This window comes from Ammodytes marinus, assembly GCF_949987685.1.
Source record: "Ammodytes marinus genome assembly, chromosome: 11".
NCBI lineage: Eukaryota > Metazoa > Chordata > Actinopteri > Uranoscopiformes > Ammodytidae > Ammodytes > Ammodytes marinus.
Window position 1 is genome coordinate 4,940,321 of NC_137215.1, and position 25,000 is coordinate 4,965,320.

The 25,000-nt window shown below is 40.3% G+C and overlaps 1 protein-coding gene across 1 annotated transcript; it reads left to right on the forward strand.

Annotated features, from left to right (window-relative positions):
• Positions 1–28: 28 nt before the first annotated feature.
• LOC307257576 (rho GTPase-activating protein 19-like) lies at positions 29–14,634 on the forward strand (the record flags this gene model as incomplete). The annotated part of the gene is made up of 10 exons (XM_080036837.1): positions 29–75; positions 1,517–1,770; positions 3,321–3,401; positions 5,780–5,989; positions 6,745–6,968; positions 7,827–7,913; positions 8,802–8,867; positions 9,219–9,398; positions 12,007–12,102; positions 14,497–14,634. 10 exons carry the CDS (start codon positions 29–31, stop codon positions 14,632–14,634), a joined length of 1,383 nt encoding a protein of 460 aa, XP_079892963.1.
• Positions 14,635–25,000: the final 10,366 nt, after the last annotated feature.

The following is a 25,000-nucleotide window of genomic DNA, read 5'->3' on the forward strand; positions in this document are numbered from 1 at the left end:
AGAAAATAGCGGAAGATTCAAAACGAACATGGCGGCTGAAAAGGATCCTCAAAACAATCACAAACTTGAGAGAAGGTACCGACTTTCACTCATTGCGTCTTCAATGTACCATATTTTAAAACCTAAGATATAATGTTTAGGTCTCCACGGAGATTTGTGTTAATAAAATACATTTGTTCATGGCTGCTCTACATTGTAACTCGTTATCAAGCTGGTTGTCGTTAGCCATTGTAGCTAACCTAGCAACGAACGACTTGTAAGCTCGTAAGTTACGCTATCATGAAGCTAACGTTAGAAATCGCCCCACACTTCACAACAACTTGAATGAACTGCTTACTTTTATAGACACCAGCATGAAACTCTTACAATTATTGTTTCTCAAGATGAACCCATGTTATGCGCCGACTACTGCATGCCTGACAAAAATTGCATGCGCATAGATAGGCTACTCCTTACTCCTACTGACTGCTACACAGGCTTGTACCATGGACCTATACAGAAACATTCCCTGCCTTCCAAATCACATACTTTTGTCTTTTTACTAAACTGCCTACTAAAGTACAGAAGAGTTTTACAGCCACGGGAGAGAAAAAAACAAATCAGATAAGGAAGATTTTTTTTTTCATTATCTCGAGAAATGTCGAGAATAAAGACGAATACTGCACAATGCTATTGGAGTTAGTGGGGCATCTAGGTATGTTTGGCATTACTGCAATTGACATGCATGTATTGAGGCATCCTAAGTCTTTTTCTGGCATACTAAATAGTATGAAAGTATGGGAATGCAGGGTTTATATGAGGCTTGTACAGTAGGCACAAGGCATGATGGGAGCATCACTTCATCCACCTTACCCTGATGCGCCCATCACTCTGGAACAACCTATTTTTATTGCTCCAGAGTCCAATCTGTATGCTCCCTCCTGGCATATTGAAGCATTTTTTTTTTCAAATATATTTTTTGGCATTTTTATGCTTTATTGATAGTGTAGAGACAGAGTTGAAATGGGGCAGAGAGGGGAGTGACATGCAGAGAACGACCGCGGGCTGGAATCGAACCCGGGTCCGCTGCTGGCCGAGGCCCATGGGGGGGACGCCCTACCAAGTGAGCTAAGGGCGCCCCCTTATCGAAGCATTTTATCGGAATCGGAATCCTTTATTGTCATTGTTCAGTGTACAACCAAATTGTACTTTTAAGCCCAACTGATAAGTGGTTTTCTTTTCACATTGTGCGTGTGGAAATGCTCTTACTTTGACTACTAAACTACTGTTGATGTTTAAGATGTTGATTCCACCAAATACTTGTATTTATTAGTGTGAATGCTGGAGTCTTCAATATCACACTATAGTCATTATTCAAATCATTATTATTATTATTATTAAACTATTCCGTTTCCGTACGTTTCACTTGATCTCCTTCAAATCTTTTTTTCGGCAGGCATTCAGAACCTGGCATAACCCCTCCCTCCCCCCACCACCTCCACCTCTAACCCTTCTGCTTTCTTCCTTTTTTTTACAGGGAGACAAAATGCAGCATGTTTAACAGCCAGGTGAAGCCCAACTCGAGTCAGCCCGTGATCTTCAGCCCGGACTTTTTTGTGGAGAGGCTGAAATATGAGAATCCCGAAGAATTCACGGATCTGGTTCTCAGTAATATCACGCGACTCATAGACCTGCCGGGAGACGAGTTTGAGGCGCTCACCGGGAGGTCTGAGCCACGCCTTCCCCCCGCCACCGGCTTCCTACGCTCCTTCAACTTTCTGAAACGAAAAGGTTAGAGTTGGCCTAACAGACAGAGTACCGATAATTACTGTGAAGAAAGAATAGTCTCTGAACATGGTGTGTGTGTGTGTGTGTGTGTGTGTGTGTGTGTGTGTGTGTGTGTGTGTGTGTGTTTAGAATAGTCTCTGAAAGCGCTGTGTCTGTCTGATAATTACCCTAGAAGAGAGAGTGCAGCTTGACATTTATCCACACAGTCCTCCTAATACAATACCTCATTAAACTCACCACTTCAAGATACTGACCATTTGCCATTATCAAATCATATTATCTCATGGTTGATGTAACAGGATAAATCCAAATGTGCACACAAAGGGTACAATCAGTTTCATTGTGCCATACAAAAATTATGAATGCAAAAAAAAAAAATTGGAAAATTAATTTGAAAAAAAATATTAAAGGTGCTGTAAGCGGAATGGTTCTTTTAGCTAACTTCCTGTCAGTTACTGCAGTTAGCAGTCCCCTCGCTCGTCCCTACGTCACCACATCAATGCGCTGCGGTCTTCAAGCAGCGAGTTATCTAGCATCATCTCAGATCCATAAGTGTGATAAAACATGATAAAAACCATCAAAACAGACATTGGGAAGGATTTTTACCTGCTCTGCCATTGTAGGTGCATAAACATTCACCCATGTGTCGCTCTGGCGTGCACCGGCAGTGAGACCATGAGTGAGACGGGTGTCGGTTTGTAGCGTTCTCTCTTGCGATTGGATAAATTACATGCCGATTACATGCAGAGCAGCTGACTGAGAGATCGGCTTTATGAAACGCGCACATTATGTAAGTGATCACTGTATGAATAAAGAGCGATTTAACACTTATATTAACATAAATAAACCGCTTACTTCACCTTTAAATAATGGGGGAAAAAATTCAAAGAGTTATCACCCTGGTAGGGCAGGCAAGAAGGGTGAATAACTGGGGCCCCTGGTCCCTGTTCTACTTTATCTGGATCCCTGTAAAGTTGACCAGTTTAAAAGGTTGCTGAAGACTCACTTTTTTTTGCATTGGCCTTTAACAAAAGTTGAGACTTTGACACTCCTCCCATTTTTTTCTCATGTATCTTATACAGTATGTTGTTTTGTATTGAATTTTGTACAGCACTTTGTTCAACTGATGTTGTTTTAAATGTGCTATAGAAATGAATTAGGCTTTACTGTGGGGGCTTTGAGTGTATGTGGGACCCTTGTTTATCCTATCGACACCAGTCTGATCTCGTCATCTGGCATTCTGCAGAGAAACAAGTGTGAATTTTCTTGTGCGAGATCGGGCTCGTTTTACCGGCTTTTTTTCTTTTAAGATAACTTTTTGGCATTTTCAAGCTTTATTAGACAGTACAGAGTTGAAATGGGGAGACAGACAGAGAGAGAGGGGGGATGACCTGCAGTAAAGGTCCACGGGTCTGATTTGAACCCGCGAACACTGCAACGAAGGCCGGAGCAAATATGGTACGCGCTCTATCCACTACGCCACCAGAGCGCCCCGTCTTACCGGCTTTTTTAAAAAACAATAAAGTTTAATTGTGCCTTTTGCTTCCTTTCAGACAAAGGCGTGGTGTTTGGTGCGCCGCTAACCGAAGAAGGAATATCACAGATCTACCAGCTCATTGAATACCTGAGTAAAAGTGAGTATCTCTGGTTCATATACAGCCCCGGAAAAAATTAAGAGACCGGTCTGGATTTTTCTTAAATCTTTATCTCTACATTACTTATTGGAAATGCTCTAAATGACAATGTTTTTTATTGTGAATTTGGTAGAAATGTTGTCAGTAGTTTATATTATAAAATCAAAATGTTTATTTTACCCAAGCAAATGCCTCTTAACCCATTGATGACGGCTGCTGCGCGATGCCACATTGGCTCTCCTGCTTGATGCTGCATCGTGCAGCATTATTACTTTATCTAATTTTCATGGCATTCCCAGCATTGAATGCACTGTCATTGGTTCAAATACACATGAGGTGGGTTTTGTTGATTTTTTTAAGACCACGTGACCACCCAAAAGTTGTGTGGTTTGCCGAAAATCATGTCAATCAAAAAAATTAAAAATTAAAAAAATAATAAAAAAAATACGCCAGCTATGTCGGCGACAGAACAGTTAGTGGCGTTTGGTGCGCAGAATCAAGGTCTACTATAGACTACTGACGAAAATCACACAACACATTGCATCTATTTATTAACAATATTTAATAATTTTTTAATTCATCTAATTCTGACGATTTTTAGAAATATTTGTTGGTTTGTAAGCGCTAGGGGAGCATGTTTAAATAAAACATGTGAACCTTAACTTTTAAATGTATTTTATTTTATGTTTCTATGTGCTACACAGGCTTAGATATTAAGGTTTTGGTAGACTTGACAATTCGTACTATTTTTTCAGAAAACCCTCAGGCATTAAGGACATGCATCCTAGATTGCCATAGTCATCAATGGGTTAAGAGTAAAACAAGAGACACTGAACATTAAGAGTGGTCTCTTAATTTTTTTTCCAGAGCTGTACATGATGCATAACTTCTGCCATCTGCACCACACTTTCATCTGTGATCTGTTTTGACCACATACATTATGAATGCAGGACTTCAAAAGAAAACAAGTCTGTAACCATGACAGCATTCACACATACTGTCTATATAAATCTCTTGATATACGCCTGTGATTCTTACGCATATAGCAAATGTATATTTTCATCCTAAAGGCTCTTGCAGTTTGTATTTCTCGTCAGTGTTTTTGACAGACAGACAGACAGACAGACACACACACACACACACACACACACACACACACACACACACACGGACTCAGTGTGCATGCCTCAACTGTTACAACTTGTTCTTTAACTTAGTTTGAGAAGAGTGAAGTGGCATAACAACGTCATGGTTTATATTTGTCTGGTGATGTGGACACTGGGAGCTTGGGTCAATAATTCATCTGAAAGCACTTTGCTCTGGTTGTCTCCCTCCTTCCATTTAATTATCTCCATCTGTCTCTCCCTCTCTCTCTCTCTCTCTCTCTCTCTCTCTCTCTCTCTCTCCCCCTCCATCTCTCTCTCGCTCCCTCTCTGTCTTTCTCTCTCTCCATCTCTCGCCCTCCATCTCTCTCTCTCCCTCCCTCTCTCTCTCTCTCTCTCCATCTCTCTCTCTCCCTCTCTCTCTCTCCCTCCATCTCTCTCTCGCTCCCTCTCTGTCTCTCCCTCTCTCCATCTCTCGCCCTCCATCTCTCTCTCTCTCTCTCTCTCTCTCTCTCTGTCTCTCTCTCTCTCTCTCTCTCTCCCTCTCTCTCTTGTGGCTTTGTCTGCCTCCTTTTCTCTGTCCACACGCCCACACACCAAATATTTTTTCATCCTAGATTTTGATGCAAGTTGAGTTTGACATCTTGACATTTTATTCTGCTCCTCTTTCCTGTGTTGTTTTGTATTTCATGTTGTTGAGATGTTGCTTTTGTATTTTATTTTGAGCCTTTACTGCACTATGACCATCTGAGGTTGTTTTAAAGGTGGAGTCAGTGATTCTGGAGAACGCTTGTTTTCAAAATCACTTTGTGTCAAAATCAGTGAATATCTCCCCACGATCTGCTACCTGTCCGTACTGTGTGTGCGCTGCAAAAAAAAAAAAAAAATCTAGTGTTAAAAGACAGCCTATGCTCTCTAAACTGGCATGTTGCTAGCTACGATTGGCCCTCTTTTGTTTACATATCAGTTTACAGAGCCTAGGCTGTGTATATTAGCACCAGATTTATACAACAAGCGTTCTCCAGAATTGCTCGCTCCACCTTTTAAAATGTGCTATATAAAAGTAACCTATCGAATCCATAATCAAAATCTTCCCGGAAGTTAGGACTCATCCGGGCATTTCTCGCCTACACAAACTCGCATACACAACCGTCACATACTCAAATTGACGTCAAAATGAGTATGAGTAGGACGGTAGTAGGGCTGTTCACACACAGCCTTTAACGTGACTTAATCCCTCCTCCCCCCTTCCATCTTTCTCTGCCGTACCCCCAGACCTGCACGTAGAGGGATTGTTCCGTGTCCCGGGCCACAGCTTGCGTCAGGCTGCCCTGAGAGAGATGCTGAACGCTGGGGCAGAGATAGACCTCGAGACCGGAGACTTCCATCCAAACGACGCGGCCACTCTGCTGAAAGCTTACCTGGGAGAGCTGCCCGAACCCCTGCTCACACACAGACACTTCTGTGCGCACCTGAAAATAGGAGGTGAGGGTTTAATTTCATACACACATTTATCTGTGTTCCAATCCCAATACTTCCATCCTGCTATTTGTGTTTATTTATTTATTTTTAAGATATTTTTTGGGCATTTTTATGCTTTATTGATAGTGCAGAGAGACAGAGGTGAAATGGGGCAGAGAGGGGAGTGACATGCAGAGTACGACCGCGGGCGGGAATCGAACCCGGGTCCGCTGCTGGGCCCGGCCCCGGGGGTGGGGGGATGCCCTACCAACTGAGCTAAGGGCGCCCCGCTATTTGTATCTCTATGGTTAATTCCATACACAGATCTTTTGTCTATCTCAAGATGAATTAATCTCTGCGTTCCAATTATCATACCCCCCCCTGCTATTTAGTATGGTAGAAACAGATTTAGGATTTAGGATTTAGGATGTCCCAATATATGTGGTCAAATGCAGCATGCTTCAAAATACCCCGGATGTCCTACTACATCCGTAGAATGCGAGTGATGAATATGAGATTTGGAACGCAGGGAATATTCAAATCAATTTAAAATAAATCAAACTAAATAACAGCTCTTAAAGCCCCATTGCTCTTTTGTTATAATTCTCTGTCGTTTGTTTTTTTATTTCTTATTTTTTTTATTACACCTTTTTTATAGGATCACATATTACTCTGATGGTTATTTTTTAACATTTACAACATTCTACACACTTTTTTTTTAATGCAAACAATTTAAATAAATAATTAAAACAAATTCTCTATTGTCGTGTCTGTCCCAGAGCTGACCCGTTTTGATAAGGGGACTCAGACGACCGTGCCGGATAAGGAACGTAAGATTGAGGCTTTGCAGCTGCTGTTCATGCTGCTGCCGCCGGCCAACCGCAGCCTTCTGAAACTGCTCCTGGACCTGCTCTACCACACCGCACGCAGCCAGAGCAAAAACAAGATGTCTGCCATCAATCTGGCTACTATGTTCGCCCCACACATCGTCTGGCCCAAAAATGTAAGGATGTCTGTCTGTCTGTATGTGTGTGTGTCTGTATGTGTGTGTGTGTGTGTCTGTCTGTGTGTCTGTCTGTGTGTCTGTCTGTCTGTCTGTCTATCTATCTATCTATCTATCTATCTATCTATCTATCTATCTATCTATCTATCTATCTATCTATCTATCTATCTATCTATCTATCTATCTATCTGTCTGTCTGTCTGTCTGTCTGTCTGTCTGTCTGTCTGTCTGTCTGTCTGTCTGTCTGTCTGTCTGTCTGTCTGTCTGTCTGTCTGTCTGTCTGTCTGTCTGTCTGTCTGTCTGTCTGTCTGTCTGTCTGTCTGTCTGTCTGTCTGTCTGTCTGTCTGTCTGTCTGTCTGTCTGTCTGTCTGTCTGTCCATCCGTCTGTCCGTCCATCTCTCTGTCTTTGTTTGTCTGTCTGTCTGTCAGTTTCTAGACAAGATTTAGTACAATAAACACCTAAATGTAAATGTTTTATTTGCTAATTTGGAAGAAGACATGTCATGGACGCAAAATAGCCGAAAAATCTCAAAACGAACAGTGGAAGACTGTTGGGGCCACGGGGAAGAAAAATAATTTATAGGAAGAAGTTTTCTTTATTATGCACTTCTCGAATAAAGTCGCTATTTCGATAACAAAGACGAGATACAATATTGAGAAGAAAAGAAAAAAAAGTGAGAGAAGGAAGTTTATTTTCGCTGCACTTACTGCATTCAATGGACCAGAAAGGTTAACTTTCTTTTTTTTTCTCTATTGAATTTAGTCTTTATTCTCAAAATTTCTCACAGTGCATAACAAATAAATGTCCTTTCGTAATGCTCTTTCATAAATGTTTTCTTACATTTCTTTTTTTTGTAGGTTTTGGCAAGTGACTTACAGGAGCACATTGAGAAACTGAACAATGGCGTAGCCTTCCTCATCAGGCATTCACAAAAGCTGTTCAAGGCAAGTTTCTTTATACCTGTAGAGAGAGACACACACTCACTCACTCACTTTCGCACTCACTCACTCACTCACTCACTCACTCACTCACTCACTCACTCACTCACTCACTGAAGGCTGTTACATACTCCATGAGAAGAAAGAACAAAGTTCTCGGTGACAGAGCTGCGAGAAGTTCTTTCTGGTCTGACATTACATACTTCACGAGAACTCAACTGCCGAACTCCTCACCGCGGCGCATTGTTACCATGGTAATTGACTCAGTAGCGCCAGCTGATTTCACTTCGCTTTCCTCATTGACTTCAGACTGACCAATAACACAATAGTTCTCGGACAAGCTGCGACAAGAAAGTTCGGCCCGGGTGATGTGTCGAGAACAAGCTGCGAGAACAGCTAAACAAGAGCTGAGAGAAGAAAATTACGCTTTTTCTTCTCGCAGCTCTGTCACCGAGAACTTTGTTCTTTCTTCTCGCAGAGTATGTAACAGCCTTCACTCTCTCGCACTCACTCACTCACTCACTCACTCACTCACTCACTCACTCACTCACTCACTCACTCACTCACTCTCTCGCACTCACTCACTCACTCACCAATTAGAATTGTAGGTGCTATTGCCACGGTAACACAAAATGCCAATGTGGACAAGACGCCCGATAATTAGCATGTGAAAGAAAGAAACGAGATCTCAATAGGATAATGCATTTTCTTTTACACAATCAGCGGCCCTTTCAAAGCCTTAGTTACAATTGGCCCCATATTGATTCATTCACATTCATATGTTTTGTTCTCATGTCCCCAATTTGTATGTGTCACACACTCACACTCAATTCATTTCCTCATAATGATCTTTTCATCGGAGGACCTTATTGTTCACGTTTACTGTCTTTGAAGGCTCCGGCGTACATCAAAGAACACACACACTTGTACTTCACCGGATCTAAAAGTCTTCAGTCCAAGGTTAGTCAGTGTGTTTTGTTTTGCATCTCCTAAGTGAATCTTAATGAAATGATAATCAAAGTTGGGCGCCTCAATACGCTTTTAAAACATTTAAAAAGTTTTTCCAAGTTAACACAATCATGTTATTTTTTAAACAACAACTACGTACCTTAGAGTAGAACGGTATATGACGGGAAATAATAGTGGTTTTGTACCCTTGACTTTTTTCAAACTGCGGTATACCTTGAAACCCAGTTATCTGCACATGTCTACATCTCAGTCCTGTGGTGGTTGCAATTTTTGCTTCGAGTGAGATGAAATAATTAAAAAAAATAACTGGTGTTTTTTTCCTTTTTTTTTTTTTTTTACTAGGATGACCTGACACTGTGTGATGGGTCAGTGTCCATGGTAACTGTTGCCCCGACTACTCCCTCCACTAGAACAATGGGAGGTGAAGTGAGCAGCAATATCACAGAGTCTGCCCTCAAGGATCTGTACAATCACGTCAGGAACATGCCCGAGTCTGCCAAGAAGAAAAAACTACTCAGACAGGTAACACTTACAGTCAGGGCTGTACACTTATTTTTTTAGGTGGTAGCACTGGTGTTAGCAAGCAAAAAAATTCAGTAGCACAAAAATTAATTTGGTAGCACACAAAGTATGATCGAAAACTTGCATAACCCTAACCCTTGCATTTCACTGTAATTACCTTTGAGCCTGTCATCTTGGTCTCATTTGAGATTCTCAATTAATATTATATCCTAGTGTGTGCAGTAATAATTGTAGAAAAATGAATAGGGGTGCACCGATTGCAATTTAGACAAAATAATCTAACCTGCCAATTGCAATTTTTTGCTGATTCAGAATTATTTCTCCCCATAAAAATATAAAAATAATATCTATATCTATATATTTTTTGTATCTAGGCCTACATATAATTATTATATTAATAATAATATATTTTTTTTGAAAATGTCCTTCTGTTAATTAAAACCAAACTTTAAAACATTAAACATAGCCTATTAAATAAAAAAGTATACATATTGGTACAATTTAGGATAAATTAAATAGGTTGTTGTGAATGTGTTGGGAGTTGTTCTTCAGTGGCTTATTTCAAACTTTGTTTTTAGACTACTGTTGACTTTTCTCTGCAGCTGAATGAGTTGCCTTTCTAGCTAGAGCACTGCAGGGCTGTGAAGCGCTAATTTCCTGTTCATACCGGCTTCAAAATAAAAGTCAACTCATGTTTGGCTAGTAACAGGCTTTTAATGTGAAGGCGCACAGGAAATGTTCTGTTTGGACACGCGCTAACTTAACTGCGGTAATGTGCCGTCTCCTTCCGGTTATTACCGTTGGTGAAGTTTTTATACGGTAGAATCGCTGCACGAACACAGATCCCGAGCACACATCTTTCACCAGCCAAAGTGGAGGTGGACTCAATAACTTACTCGCTTAAGTCTACATTTACCCGCAGTGTTAATGTAGAGCCCTCTAAGCAGTATTGTGCAGCACTCCTCTGTGTCTCAGACGGACAGCATCTCCTCATTAGCAGCCTGTCGCACTAGTGCGAATGGACTTGTATTCATCATCGCACGTGATCAATTTCAGTAGCAAATGCGATCAAAACTGTCGCCCTGTACAGGGTTCTAACGGAACCTTAGTGTTCTGTTCTGTCTACATTGAATTTTTTTGCATTCTAAATTTACTTTATATAAATATATATATGGTGCACCTTATATATGCACACAACACACACACACACACACACACACACACACACACACACACACACACACACACACACACACACACACACACACTCTTCGTATCTGCACTGTGTCCTTGCACTACTGTTGTGTTTATGTTTGTCTCAGATAGGGCTGTAACGATACAAAAACTCACAATTTGATTTGCATCACGATTTTTTTGACCCACGATTCGATACATACAAAACAAATTTTAAATTTGAAAAAGCATTTTATTTAAATAACATTTATAATCACATTTAGCTTAAAGGCCTACTTCACCGGTTGGAATATGAAGGTGTATTGAACTCGGAGATCCTATGAAGTATACATGTGCAAAAAAAAATTAAATCGGATCATCCTAGCCTGAGAAAAGGCAGAAAGAGTGTTTTATGGTCTCACTGTCTAACCCTACATTTCCTTTTTAATTTTCTTTGCACATTTATACTTCATAAGATCTCCGAGTTCAATACACCTTCATATTCCAACCGGTGAAGTAGGCCTTTAAGTAAAATAACCTGAACAGATTTGAGCACAAAGAACAATATAAGCAACAGGAATAAATAAATAACCATAGATATAACATTTCTCTCCTCTTCTCTGTAACAAATGATACTGTTGAAAAGTATTTCTAACGGGTCCTTAGTGTTCTATTACGTCTACATTTAATTTTCATTTACATTTTTTTTAAAAAAAATTTTTATGCTTTATTGATAGTTTAGAGTGTAGAGACAGAGTTGAAATGGGGCAGAGAGGGGAGTGACATGCAGAGAACGACCGCGGGCTGGAATCGAACCCGGGTCCGCTGCTGGCCGAGGCCCATGGGTGGGGGACGCCCTACCAACTGAGCTAAAACGCCCCCAGCATTTTAAATTTAATTTATTGTTATATGGTGCATCTCATCTCTACACTTTTTATCTGTGTCCTTGCACTACGGTGGTGTTTATTTGTGTCTCAGGTGTTGCTCTCTTCACTTGTGTTTTTTCTGCTTCTATATTGCATTGTTGAGAGGGAGAGCCTGGGACTTAAGAATTTCATTGCCAATAACTGCTGCTGTAGCTGTTAATGTGCATATGACAAATGAACCATCTTGTCTCTCCTTAAGGCTTAGAAGGCATTGAAAAGTTAATCTAACAATGAAGGCCTGGGTTAGCTTTTTAAAATCAAACTTTTCACTTCCCAAAACAAGCCAACTTTTCTCTACCATTTTGGTTATTGTGAAATTGGTCATAACATTTCATTTCAGCGGCTTTAAAAATGTCTTGAGAAAAGCCTTATATGGAACTTTTCTTAAGCTGTAGCAAAACCTGCAGTAAGTCTCAGTGTACCAATTGTGTGGAGAAAGAACATACAAAGTACTTAGCAGAACCTTGAAGTTTTTCATTTTCTTTTTTTCTTTTTCATTTTAATTTTAGTTTGAAAAGCAGCATCCTCTGACTCCTTCGTCTGAGGCCCGGGCTCCATTCAGCAGGAAACACCGGCGCTCACGCTCCTTTGGTGGAATCATAAAGGTCTGTTCATATTATGTAGAATATCATCGTGTGTGTGTGTGTGTGTGTGTGTGTGTGTGTGTGTGTGTGTGTGTGTGTGTGTGTGTGTGTGTGTGTGTGTGTGTGTGTGTGTGTGTGTGTGTGTGTGTGTGTGTGTGTGTGTGTGTGTGTGTGTGTGTGTGTGTGTGTGTGTGTGTGTGTGTGTGTGTGTGTGTGTGTGTGTGTGTGTGTGTGTGCACAGACTTAGCCTAAAACTTTTTATCCGTCAAAACTCTGTTGTAGATTGTGAAAAAAAACTGTTTTTTAATGCTTATATCTTACTGATGCAGTCAGCATATTAATAGTAACATTTGTATTACTAATGATGTTCTTGAATTTGCTGAGCAGAACAAAATTCAAGTAGATAAAAGATTCTGACTAATTTTTTTTTTTATGACTATGAACATCAAATCTCATCCAACTCCAATTAATAATTATATAAAAAAATAAAGTGTAGAATGCTGTAGATGTGAATTGTGAACAACTCCAATTAAAGGTGCTCCGAGCAACTTTTATACATTTCTGAAACAGTCAAATTTTTCCTCTGATGATCATAAATTACATGCAACAGCAAACGAGACCATCAGTGCAAAGCATGCTATGTTTATATTGTTTTTCTTAACGCCTTTGTCATGGGTACGCACGCTCACTAGGGTTGCTGAAATTTCCCGAAATGGCCCCTTTTCAAATCCCGGGATTTCAGAGCTCCTCACGGGATTTCCCGGGATTTCCCGTTGAAACCATTATTGCCCTTTAATACTACTTTAATGGGACTAAATCAATGCAAATAGATAAATAAATGCAGCAGAACAAGGCTATATTACATCACGTTTTATTTCTACTTAAATAACATGAAGAAAAGCCATTCAAATTAGGCAAAATATTTTCCAGAAGATGCCTATTGAAAACTGTGTTTTTATGAAGAAAATACGAAAAAAAATTCACAGAGGTTCAATATCAAAACATGGCCAAAAAACGGTGTTTGGCGAAAAATGTATTTCAAACAATCTATTTTTATTTCTATGAACGAAATCAGTTTAAATTGAATATTTTCCAAAGGATAGGCAAATAACAAAAAATGCACTACCGATTGCTCTTAACGTGTGAAATAAGACATGACAGAACTAACAGCCTATTCAAACTGACACGCTAAGCAAGATGACTTTCCAGCTTTCCTTTCTTTTATTTTCATGAAGTGTGACTTCAAGAGACACTGCTCAGCCTGTTTCTGAGCTTTGTCACGAACTGACCGCACACCGAGAACGCTCTTTCTTCCACGGACGTCGGCTGTATGGTGGAAAGTGCAGAGTAGAGCTGCTGCAGGTGTTTGGGTCGCTCTTTGGTTGCCTCGAAGAGCGCAAACTCGTTTGAAATTATTTTGTGGAGGTCATTCCCATACCTCTGGTCTGGCTCGGGACATTGCATGCAGTCATTAGCCTCGTTCGACTTGGAGCCGTCTTGCTCAGACCTGCGCAACTATGAAGCCCGTCTTGCTGAGCGCACAACAAAAATGCTGTGCGCTCAGCAAGCCGAGCGTCATAATTGCGCAGGTCTGAGCAAGACGGCGACATCTCTAACGAGGCTAATGACTGCCTGCTGCAGATGTGCAGTAAGGCTCTGGGTCATCGTCTGCTCGCTTGGCTCTGGCTGATACGCATATTCTTGGGTATCATCAGACTCTTCCTCGGACACAGCACTTTCAGTATTGTAGAGGCGCTGGTATTTCGTATGCCTGCCTGTCTAAATAATATTTAAAAATATATCCCCCCTAAAAAAAAACTAAAAAAAAAAAAAAACGGGAGGACGGGTCCCGCGGCCAATTTCCGGTACTCCCGGACTGACTCATTTCACGGGAATCCCGGGACCCGTCCAGCAACCCTAACGCTCACCCAGGAACTACAGCTGGCGTAGTAAAAACACTATAGTTATGTCCAAATGGGGTGCAAGAATTAACAAAAACTCAAGGTTTTTGGGGTGCTCCGGTGGTGTAGTGGATAGAGCGCGTGTCGTGTTGGCTCCGGCCTTCGTTGCAGTGGTCGCGGGTTCAAACCCGACCCGTGGACCTTTACTGCAGGTCATCCCCCCTCTCTCTCTCTCTCTCTCTCTCTCTCTCTCTCTCTCTCTCTCTCTCTCTCTCTGTCTCCCCATTTCAACTCTGTACTGTCTAATAAAGCTTGAAAATGCCAAAAAAAAATCTTAAAAAAATTCAAAAAACTCAATGTTCCTCGGAGCACCTTTTTTAATCATTAAAACAAACCAGTACAGTAGGATGCTGTTAATGTGAACCATATTAGTAAGATGATGATAACCTATTTCTGCTCCTACAATAAGGTACCGGTACCTAACAGACTAAACACATATTTCTTTCTGCCACAGAGGAAGGTGTTGGGAAGCCAGTCGTCCACAGAGAAGGAGAACACACACAGTCCCCTACGAAGCTTCTCATTGGACGACGAGGGAACAGTCACCCCCGGTTACGGAGGAGTGAGTATCGATACAACACAAAGCAAATAGACTTTAGACATTTTTATTTTAGTGGCTTTTACACATACGGACAAAAAACTGAATACGTAGACACATACAATACTTACAGAACCCCCACCCCCTCCCCCGTCCCCCCTCCCTCACATAAACAGACAAGAAAGACGAAAAATAAAATAGAAAATAAAAATGATAAATAAACACTACCTGGATGTAGAAAGTAGACTTATAGAACACATAGAATGACCTGGGCCGGATGTAACATAGCAACCAAAGCTTTATCACCTATGTGGTTGTGGCCAATCAATAATGTAATTACCTTTCTGAACCAATAACGATGAACTGTTTGCCCATAATGCAATAAGCTATACTATTATTGGCTGGTTGCATTAGTCAGGCAGGGTATGTGTCATGGAAGTGTGATACTTGATAGCAAATAAATAAAACTCATACAAAGTGATATAAATGTATTTGTAAAATGATCTGCTTTTATTACATTTTGAAATATTTTTTTTAAAAACTGGTAAAAAGTTATCACATGTTTAGTTATTTTACACTAAAAAAAAAGGGAAACATTATTAAACCTACAGTGTGTAGAATTGTACCACTTGATGATGTCATATTACACACTGCACCGTTTACGTTACCGGCAGTGTTTTAACATTATCAGTAGCACCTCAAGTGTTACTTTAAAGATATTTTTTTTGGGGGCGTTTTTATGCTTTATTGATAGTGTAGAGACAGAGTTGAAATGGGGCAGAGAGGGGAGTGACATGCAGAGAACGACCGCAGGCTGGAATCGAACCCGGGTCCGCTGCTGGCCGAGGCCCATGGGGGGGGGGGGAGACGCCCTACCAACTGAGCTAAGGGCGCCCCCACTCAAGTGTTACTTTAGACGCCATACTACTGATATGACAAGAGAAAAAAAATTCAACATTTAATGGTCGTAAAGTAAAAGCAGATATTGTCTTTTTATTCAAACTAAACCAATATAAACGGTCACATTAAAACTATGGGGAAAGGCACGTTTCACTCTTAAAAACTGTCTTCTTGAGCTGTGACTGTGGTTTACCTCGATGCAGCCTTGGCCTCAAAGTGAAAATGATTTCTATAGCACATTTAAAAAACAACATCAGTTGACCAAGGTGCTGTACAAGATACAATACAAAACAACATATAAGATACTTGAGAAAATAAAGTTAGGAGTGTCAAAGTCTCAAATTGTGTTTAAAGGCCAAAGCAACAAGAGTGAGTCTTCACAACGTAAGGTTGACTCTACAAGGTTTTCTGCTGAAGATTTGAGCACTTTGAGTTTCCCTTTGTGCCTGAATGGTTCCATACAACTAAAGTAACCTTGCCTTACATTGCCCAATGACGCCTAGTATAAGGATGAAAGAATAACATATTTTTTTTCTCTCTCTCTCTCTGTCTCTGTCTCTGTCTCTCTCCCTCTCTTTCTCTCTCTGTCTCTCTCTGTACCCCTCTCTCTGTCTCTCTCTCTCTCCCCCGCCCCTCTCCCTCTCTCTGTCCCTCTCACTCCCTCCCTCCTTTTGTCCAGGAATAATGGTCTCTGACGTTCTGTTCTCCTCACATCTAAGGAACAATCTTTCTGACATTCATGTGCAGCGTTTTTAAAGATCTTCTCTAGATGTCAACGCGACCTTAAAGCAACTTATTTCATTTCCTATTCAAGTCTGAAAGGTTATCAAGATGGCTATGGAATCACCAGAATCTATTTGTGGTAGGTTTTACTTAAAGGTGGAGTCAGTGATTCTGGAGAACGCTCAAAATCAGTGAATATCTCCTCACGATCTGCTACCTGTCCATACAGTGTGTGCTGAAAAAAATCCACTGTTTATACACAGCCTAGGCTCTGTGTACAGGAATGTTTCTAGCTACGGTGGGCTAGCCCCCTTTTGTATGTGTTTTAACGCTGCATTTTTTTTTTAAGCGCACACACAGTACGGACAGGTAGCGGATCATGAGGAGATATGCACTGATTTTGAGAAAGTGATTTTGACAACTAGCGTTCTCCAGAATCACTGACTCCACCTTTTTAAGGGACATACACGGGACAAATGAACAACAATAAGAATATTACGTCAATGCTTTTCTTACCAAAAGCTTCCAGAAGTTCCATGTTCATTTCTTACATTCCTGTTCATTCACACAGTTCCACAGAATGCTCGTAACGCATATTTAAGTCAGTGAATCTGTTGGTTTATTTGAACTTTTTTTGACTGAATTTTTATTTTTTACTTTTATCTGCAAAGAAAATTCATGTATTTATTTTTTATTGGATCAGCAGTCCATCAGATGTGTTGCTGAAATGTGACGGTCTGGCTTTACTATTTAAAAGTTATTTTGTTTTTGAAGTTTAGTTAGAGTCATGGTCAGTGCAAGATAGGAGATTTTAGAGAGGGGGTTGTAGCCGATTCAGTGGCACGGACCTCTCAGCTAGTGGCACGGACCTCTCAGCTAGTGACACTCAGCGACCACAAACAACTGGTCATGACCACTCGGGACCAGTGGTCATTGCCACTAGGGGCGCTCAAGCTAGTGGCACGGACCAGACAGTGACTGCTCACTGGTCTCACTTGCTCTTCATCTCTGTACATGGCTGTAATGGCAATGCTTTTTAACATGGAGATCCATTGACTCTGCATGTATTTCATTATTGTAGCTCTCTCTGATTATGTTTATAGCATAACTGAGGAAGAAGTTTAAAAAAATAAAAAAAGTCAGATATTTTATTGTAATTAGCTTATGCTGTACTCTGACGCTTGGGCACAAACACACACACACTCACTCACTCACTCACTCACTCACTCACTCACTCACTCACTCACTCACTCACTCACTCACTCACTCACTCACTCACTCACTCACTCACTCACTCACTGTGAAAAATGATTTTTAATTTCTAAGTGGTTAAATAAATAAATACACAGTTTGCCAACCGTTATTTTATATGACCGATTGTATTGATTTATGCGCACACTGATTAACGGATTGTCACTGCAGTTTTTAACGTGTCACCTCAAACATTTTATTTTGTTGAATGGTGGTGTTCTGACCGACACACCTGAAGGTAGATATTGCAGATCAGCGCATAACCCACCCACTCAACTGCTTTCTCCACTATCATCATATTTTGCACCGTTATGTTCCTGCCCACCCACCCCCCGGTCCATACCACTGCCCCCTCTGTGTGTGTGTGTGTGTGTGTGTGTGTGTGTGTGTGTGTGTGTGTGTGTGTGTGTGTGTGTGTGTGTGTGTGTGTGTGTGTGTGTGTGTGTGTGTGTGTGTGTGTGTGTGTGCGCGCCTAAGCGACAGGGTGCAGCATAAGCTAATGTACTGTAAAGTGAGTGATAAACGAAAATAAAGTAACCAGCTTCTCAAGAATCGGTGGGCACATCATTCCGTCCAACTAGCGGTAAAAGTAAAGGGTGTTACCCCCGGTTACCCCCGAAAGAGCATCGGCCTTGGTGCAGGAAAGGTGTAACAACGTGTTCCTCGACTGAAAAACACCGGTGTATAAATAAAATATCTGACTTTTTATTTATTTATTTAAACTTCTTCCTCAGTTATGCTTTTAACAAATCAGAGAGAGCTACAATAATGAAATAAATGCAGAGTCAATGGATCGCTATGTTTAAAAGCATTGCCATTACAGCCATGTACAGAGATGAAGAGAAAGTGAGACCAGTGAGCAGCCACTGTCCGGTCCGTGCCACTAGCTTGAGCGCCCCTAGTGGTGGCACACAGTGGTCAGTGGCAGAGACCATGGTCAGTGTACAGACCACTGAATCGGCTACAACCCCCTGCTGGAGATTTTATTCAAGTTCAGAGATTGTGCCTTAAAGTGAAAATACATCTGAAGTTACTGTATAACGCTGTTTTTTATCTAATCTTCAAGATGTTTCAGTTATTTTCTTAAAATGTTCGAAAGCTTCTAAAATGGTAAATGGACTTGACTTATATAGCGCTTTCTAGCCGATTTATGATATAGAGTATGCGGAGATGTTTTCAAGTGTCTTAAAATAAGGAGCGCTAAGACCAATAGTGGAATTGATGAAATGCAAAGTAAAAGTCCAAAGTTTTGTAGAATATATATACATATTTTTTAGTCTTTTGTTTTCTGCTGATGCTACTGTCTTATGTGTCCAAACTGTGAGGCTTTAAACTACTGCTTTTATAGCTTGACTATGCATGTGTGTCTCTACAGGTATTCAGCTTTTTAGAGCATGAATTTTTATTCTCAGTAACTTTTTGATATAATTTTTTTTTTACATGATTTTCAATTGTTAGATTGATACAAATGGAGATGCTGTTGTTGTTGGTCTTCTTCTGTGGTTGTTAACCCAGGTGCATTCTGGGAGAATTCGAATTTGAGCCACTCCCACTTTTCTAACCTCCTTGTTGTCTTAGCTCTATCAGTAGCCGTTTCCACTGTAAATGCTCACTCCAAGCCAAGCTGTTACATTTGAACTATAACGTGATATTTTCTGACTTAATTGAACGTGTATAACTGATGATATTGATGATGCTGTGAAGCTTGATGATGCTGTGAAGCTTTGCAACTCACTGGAATTAAAAAGACAACAAGTTGAACGTTCTTTTATCTGTCGTTTGGCTCTTTCTTGCAAGTGAGAACGAGAATCTAAGACATAAGAGGGAAAAGTTCAAATATAGGAATACAATGTTATAGAATAGAATACAGTTGAAGCAAATATATATATATACTATTTTTAGGTACAAAAAGTATAACTTAAAGTGTGTTGTGTGAGTACAAGCTTCCTTCTATATTAATATTGTTGTATTTGCAATGTCAAAACATGTTTTTAGTAGGATGTAGCCATATGTGAGCCTGTTTTGTATTGAGACATTTGTTTTTGTAGGAGTGATTTTTGTTACATGATGTTATTCTATTGACAGCCACAAGGGGGAGCAATAAGTTTAACTTAAAGTGTGAGTAAACGCTGCCTTCTGTATTCATCATCATTTATTTTGTAATGTCAAAATATATGTTGAAGTGGTATGTAGTCATATGCAAGTATAACATACTGTAGAATAAAATACAGTTGTAGACAAATATACTATTTAAGTACAGAAAGTATAACTTAAAGTGTGGTGTGAGTAAAAGCTGCCTTCTGTATTTAAAATTGTATATTGGTACGGTCAAAATACAGGTGAAACTCTTGAATATCGTGCACAAGTTCATTTATTTCAGTAATACAACTTAAAATGTGAAACTAATATATCATATAGACTCATTACATGCAAAGTGAGATATTTCAAGCCTTTATTTGTTATGATTTTGATTATTATGGCTTACAGCTTATGAAAACAGATTCAAAATCCCAGAAAATTTGAATATTACATGAAATCAATAAAAAAGGGATTTTAAATACAGTAATGTCAGCCCTTTATACAGTGTAATCATCCATGTGTACTCAGTACTTGGTTTGGGACCCTTTTGCATGAATTCTTTCCTCAATTTCAAATTAATTTTCCATGATATTCTAATAATATGAGCATCACCTGTATGTGTTTGATTAGGATGGGGGATGTGTTTTTCATTTGCTCGCCCTCCCGATAATGTGTGATATTGCTGTCTGCAGTTATGTGGTGCAGCTTTATTTCCTGCCACAAGGGGGAGCTCTTTAGTTACAAATAAATAATCACTGAGAGCTCCCCAGGTCCAGTGCATTCTTGATCAAGTAGAAATAGAGTTAGGACATGTTAAGACATGACCAATATGAGAATACATCCTTATTTACTGCTCCTGTGCTGTTCAATATAATATACCCCCAAAAGAATAAGTGACCACTGCATATTTAATGAATTGAGACCAACAAAGTAATATATAATAAAATACATTGGCTCGCTCTGCATGGTAAAGCCTATTTGATTATATACATTATTTCCCATACAGATAAAAACAACTTTAATAGTGTCTAGATCAAACTCAAACCCAACCTCAAAATGCTTGTGAACAGTTTAGAAAGCCTAGTCCATTGTATTACATATAAAACAGAAGGAAAATGACAATTCAAATCAAACTAACGTGGCTATATAAGTAAACTAAATCTGTTATACGTTGAATATGACCAACAATAGTAAAACTGTGTGTGTGTGTGTGTGTGTGTGTGTGTGTGTGTGTGTGTGTGTGTGTGTGTGAGAGTGTATAGTAAGAGTGAAGGCAGCTCCCCCACAATAGGACGGCTGTCTCAGTGTGTCATTATGGTGTCCCATGTCAACGCATGTTTGGTATTGTAAGTATACGTTGTAAACATCTGTGCAGAATGGTCCCTGCATTTTCTCAGGTTCTGTAAATACACCACAGACACAATCCAGGATATAAGAATAGAACATTGTCTTCAAGCCAAAACTCCGCAGGGCTTTTGTTTATTTTTATTTCAGCATTCCGATCCTGACTCGGAAGAATAATCACGATGGCTGTAAAATGAGTCGGACGTACTGTAATCAACTTTACATTATCTGCTGTGGACTCACAAACCACAGGCACATACTCTATGTGATTGTGCTGACAGTGTATCCATTAAAATGCATTCTCCAGGGAGGTATTTTTGTCCCAAGCTACAGATAGTGAAATAGCAGAAGCCCAACAAATGCGGGGGGGGGGAGGGGGGATGTAAATTCAGGGTTAGAATAGTTTTGCAGACACTCGCATAGTTTTGTGTTTTTTTTTTCAACAATGAACTAGGAGGGATTTTTTTTGTTGCCTTTTGTCTTGAGTCAGTGATTCTGGAGAACGCTTGTTTTTGTCAAAATCAGTGAATATTTCCTCACGATCCGCTACCTGTCTGTACTGTCTGTCTGTGTGTGTGTGTGTGTGTGTGTGTGTGTGTGTGTGTGTATGTGCGTGCGTGTGTGTGTGTGTGTGTGTGTGCGGAAGAAAAATTCCAGTGTTAATACTGGTATGTAAAACAATGGGGGCCCACTGTCGATAGGCAACATAACAGTTTAGAGTTTACAGAGCCTAGGCTGTGTATTAACACTGGATGTATTTTCTACCTCACATTACAGGTAGCAGATCGTTAGGAGATATTCACTGATTTTGACCAAAAAAAGTGTTTTTGACCACAAGCATTCTCCAGAAGCACTGACTCCACCTTTAAAGGAATGCTGCGGTTGTTGCCTAGATGCTGAATGTGGTTATCTGTCAGGTTTCTGTGTCTCTTTCTATCTATCAAACACATTTCATAGTTCTGAGTCAAGCATTCCGGAGCTAAGTGATTCATCCCTTTACTCAGCCAACATGCCTCTCAGTGATACAAGCATGTTCCTTTGAATTCTACATTCAAGTCCAAACAATAGATACATATGCATTGGAGTCACACGCACACACACACACACGCACGCACACACACACACACACACACACACACACACACGCGCAGGCACGAACACACACACACACACACAGGCTTTAGAGATATTGTCAATTTGTACATTTCGGTGCTATATTTTTTTGACAATGCACATTTTATATTTTGAAATGCCTTTCTGTGTGTAGCTACATTTATTTAATAACATGTTCATTTAAGTTCCATTTAAAATTTTTTTTCTAGGTCCGATGGTTTGTAAACTGCCGGCATGTGTGTGTGTGTGTGTGTGTGTGTGTGTGTGTGTGTGTGTGTGTGTGTGTGTGTGTGCATTCCTATCAGGACTGTGTGAGAGCGATGGGACGTTACCACCCCCCCATTACCACTAAACACCACTGTCTGCTCTTTAATTAGCCTCATACAGGGAAGATCTACTAGCACTGACACTTTTACTGCTACAGATGGAGCTACGTCTTTTTGGAGGTGTGTGTGTGTGTGTGTGTGTGTGTTTGTGTGTGTGTGTGTGTGTGTGTGACACCTGCTTGAGCACATGTTCAGAAATAATGACACAACAAAACAGACAGATGCACATAAACTCTAATGTTTTTTTTAGCTTAGCATCTCGCCCTTACCTGTTGCTTTTTGCTTTTTGCTTTTTTAATTGCTGAATGGGTAAAAAACACCTTCTAGTTTTGTGTGTGTGTGTGTGTGTGTGTGTGTGTGTGTGTGTGTGTGTGTGTGTGTGTGTGTGTGTGTGTGTGTGTGTGTGTGTGTGTGTGTGTGTGTGTGTGTGTGTGTGTGGGCATCACTTGGTCTACATGTTAAGGATGGATACACATGCCTCCTCTTCCCTGGTTTAACCTGTAGAAGGAGCTCAAACATCAGGCCACAGCGGCTCACAGTGACTGTAAAGCAGATGTTAAAAGTTTGAATGACAGATCCCATATCCTTAGCCTCATAGCATACTTGCCTAAATCATATATTTACTCTACTCTACTTTTACTCTACATCTACTCTATTGTACATCTACCCTACATCTACATCTACACTCTATAACCCTTAAAATATGACTTTTCAATTATGCTATTAGGCTAACGAAAAGTAGATGTAGAGTAGAGTAGATGTAGAGTAAAAGTAGAGTAGAGTAAATATGATTTAGGCGATTATGCTATGAGGCTATAACGATATGCAAATCAACTATTATTATTATCAATCCTAAATCTTATTTTTACATGACCGCCCATCAGGTGCTATAGGCTACAGCAGTAAACCAATAGTGGGTAACACTTTAAAATAACTCGACAGAAGTTACGCACCATAGCTTTAAAGGTGCAGTGTGTAATATGACATCATCAAGAAAGTTCTACAAAGTTCTAGAATACAACACTCCCTGGGTAACCCCACCCCTTTCGAATAATAACAGAAGCTACAGTGGCCTTCAAGGACAAGAACAATTCTAAATTTTAAACAATGCACCTGATGACATTCCAACTATGACACTTTCAAGATGGCGGTACTAGGCCTTGGTCCAAAATATGCAGAAATATGGACATATATGAGACCCTTTCTAAGGGAAAAAATAATAGTTCAAAACTTTTTTTTCAGCTATTATGCACTAAATTAAATGTACTTATGGATATTATAATTACTTTCAACAAAATCTGCTAGGAAATAAAACCCACAATTCTACACACTGCAGGTTTAAAGTGTCTCCCTGTTTCTTGTATCGAGCAGATAACTGAACAATGCACTTTGGACTGAATGAACTCCATAAAAATGGAGAAAAAAAGAAAAAAAAAAAAAAGGGACACGTTTTGTTTCCTCCCCACATCCAGAATACTCATTTTCAATTCCACACACTGCAAATCAATACAAACACACACACACACACACACACACACACACACACACACACACACACACACACACACACACACACACACACACACACACGCACACACACACACACACACGCATTTGGAAAACTTTTCCTCGAAGCTACAATTACACTGTCAACGTACGGCTCCACTTCCAAATACATCCACTGTTCTTAAGTTAAAGTCAACTTAATATTTATTAAGAATACGTGTGTGTGTGTGTGTGTGTGTGTGTGTGTGTGTGTGTGTGTGTGTGTGTGTGTGTGTGTGTGTGTGTGTGTGTGTGTGTGTGTGTGTGTGTGTGTGTGTGTGTGTGTGTGTGTGTGTGTGTGTGTCTATGTGTGTCTATGTGTGTGTGTGTGTGTGTCTGTGTGTGTTTATTAAGAATTCCCCCTAAAGTAAATAATGGGCCGCAGATGCTACTTATCATTCAATTTTTCCAAATCTCAACGCGGTCCGGTTTTATGTCTTTGTGTGTGTGTGTGTGTGTGTGTGTGTGTGTGTGTGTGTGTGTGTGTGTGTGTGTGTGTGTGTGAGACATTAATAGAAGGGACTGGGTGCCATGTTACGCACATAAATCCAAATAACATTTACAGAGCAGGACTGGTTGTGAGCTCTTTGCCTTTTTATTTGTATTTATTGTGATATTAATCTGTGTTCCACGCTGAGCTGAAAATAAAGTGTTGACTTACTTTTTATGGCTGCGGTCTGCTTTCCAAACAGATCATGTATATTTTTTGTGTGTGTGTGTGTGTGTGTAGGTAGGTAGGTAGGTGTGTGGTTGTGTGCGTCTCAGTGTGTGTGCGTGTGTGTGTCTCAGTGTGTGTGTGCATGTGTGTGTGTGTGCGTGTCTCAGTGCGTGTGTGCGTGTGTGTGTGTGTGTGTGTGTGTGTGTGTGTGTGTGTCTCTCAGTGTGTGTGTGTGTGTGTGTGTGTGTGGGGCCTACATGTTAAGGATGCATCCACTATTTAGCCCCGGCTTTTTTTTTTGCCTCCAAGGACTGAGGTGTTGATTCCCTCCCTCTCTTCCCCAGGGGGATTCTCTCCTTCGTTACAGGAACACACACACTCACACACACACACACACACACATACACACACACACACACACACACACACACACACACACACACGACAACACACACACACACACACACACACACACACACAC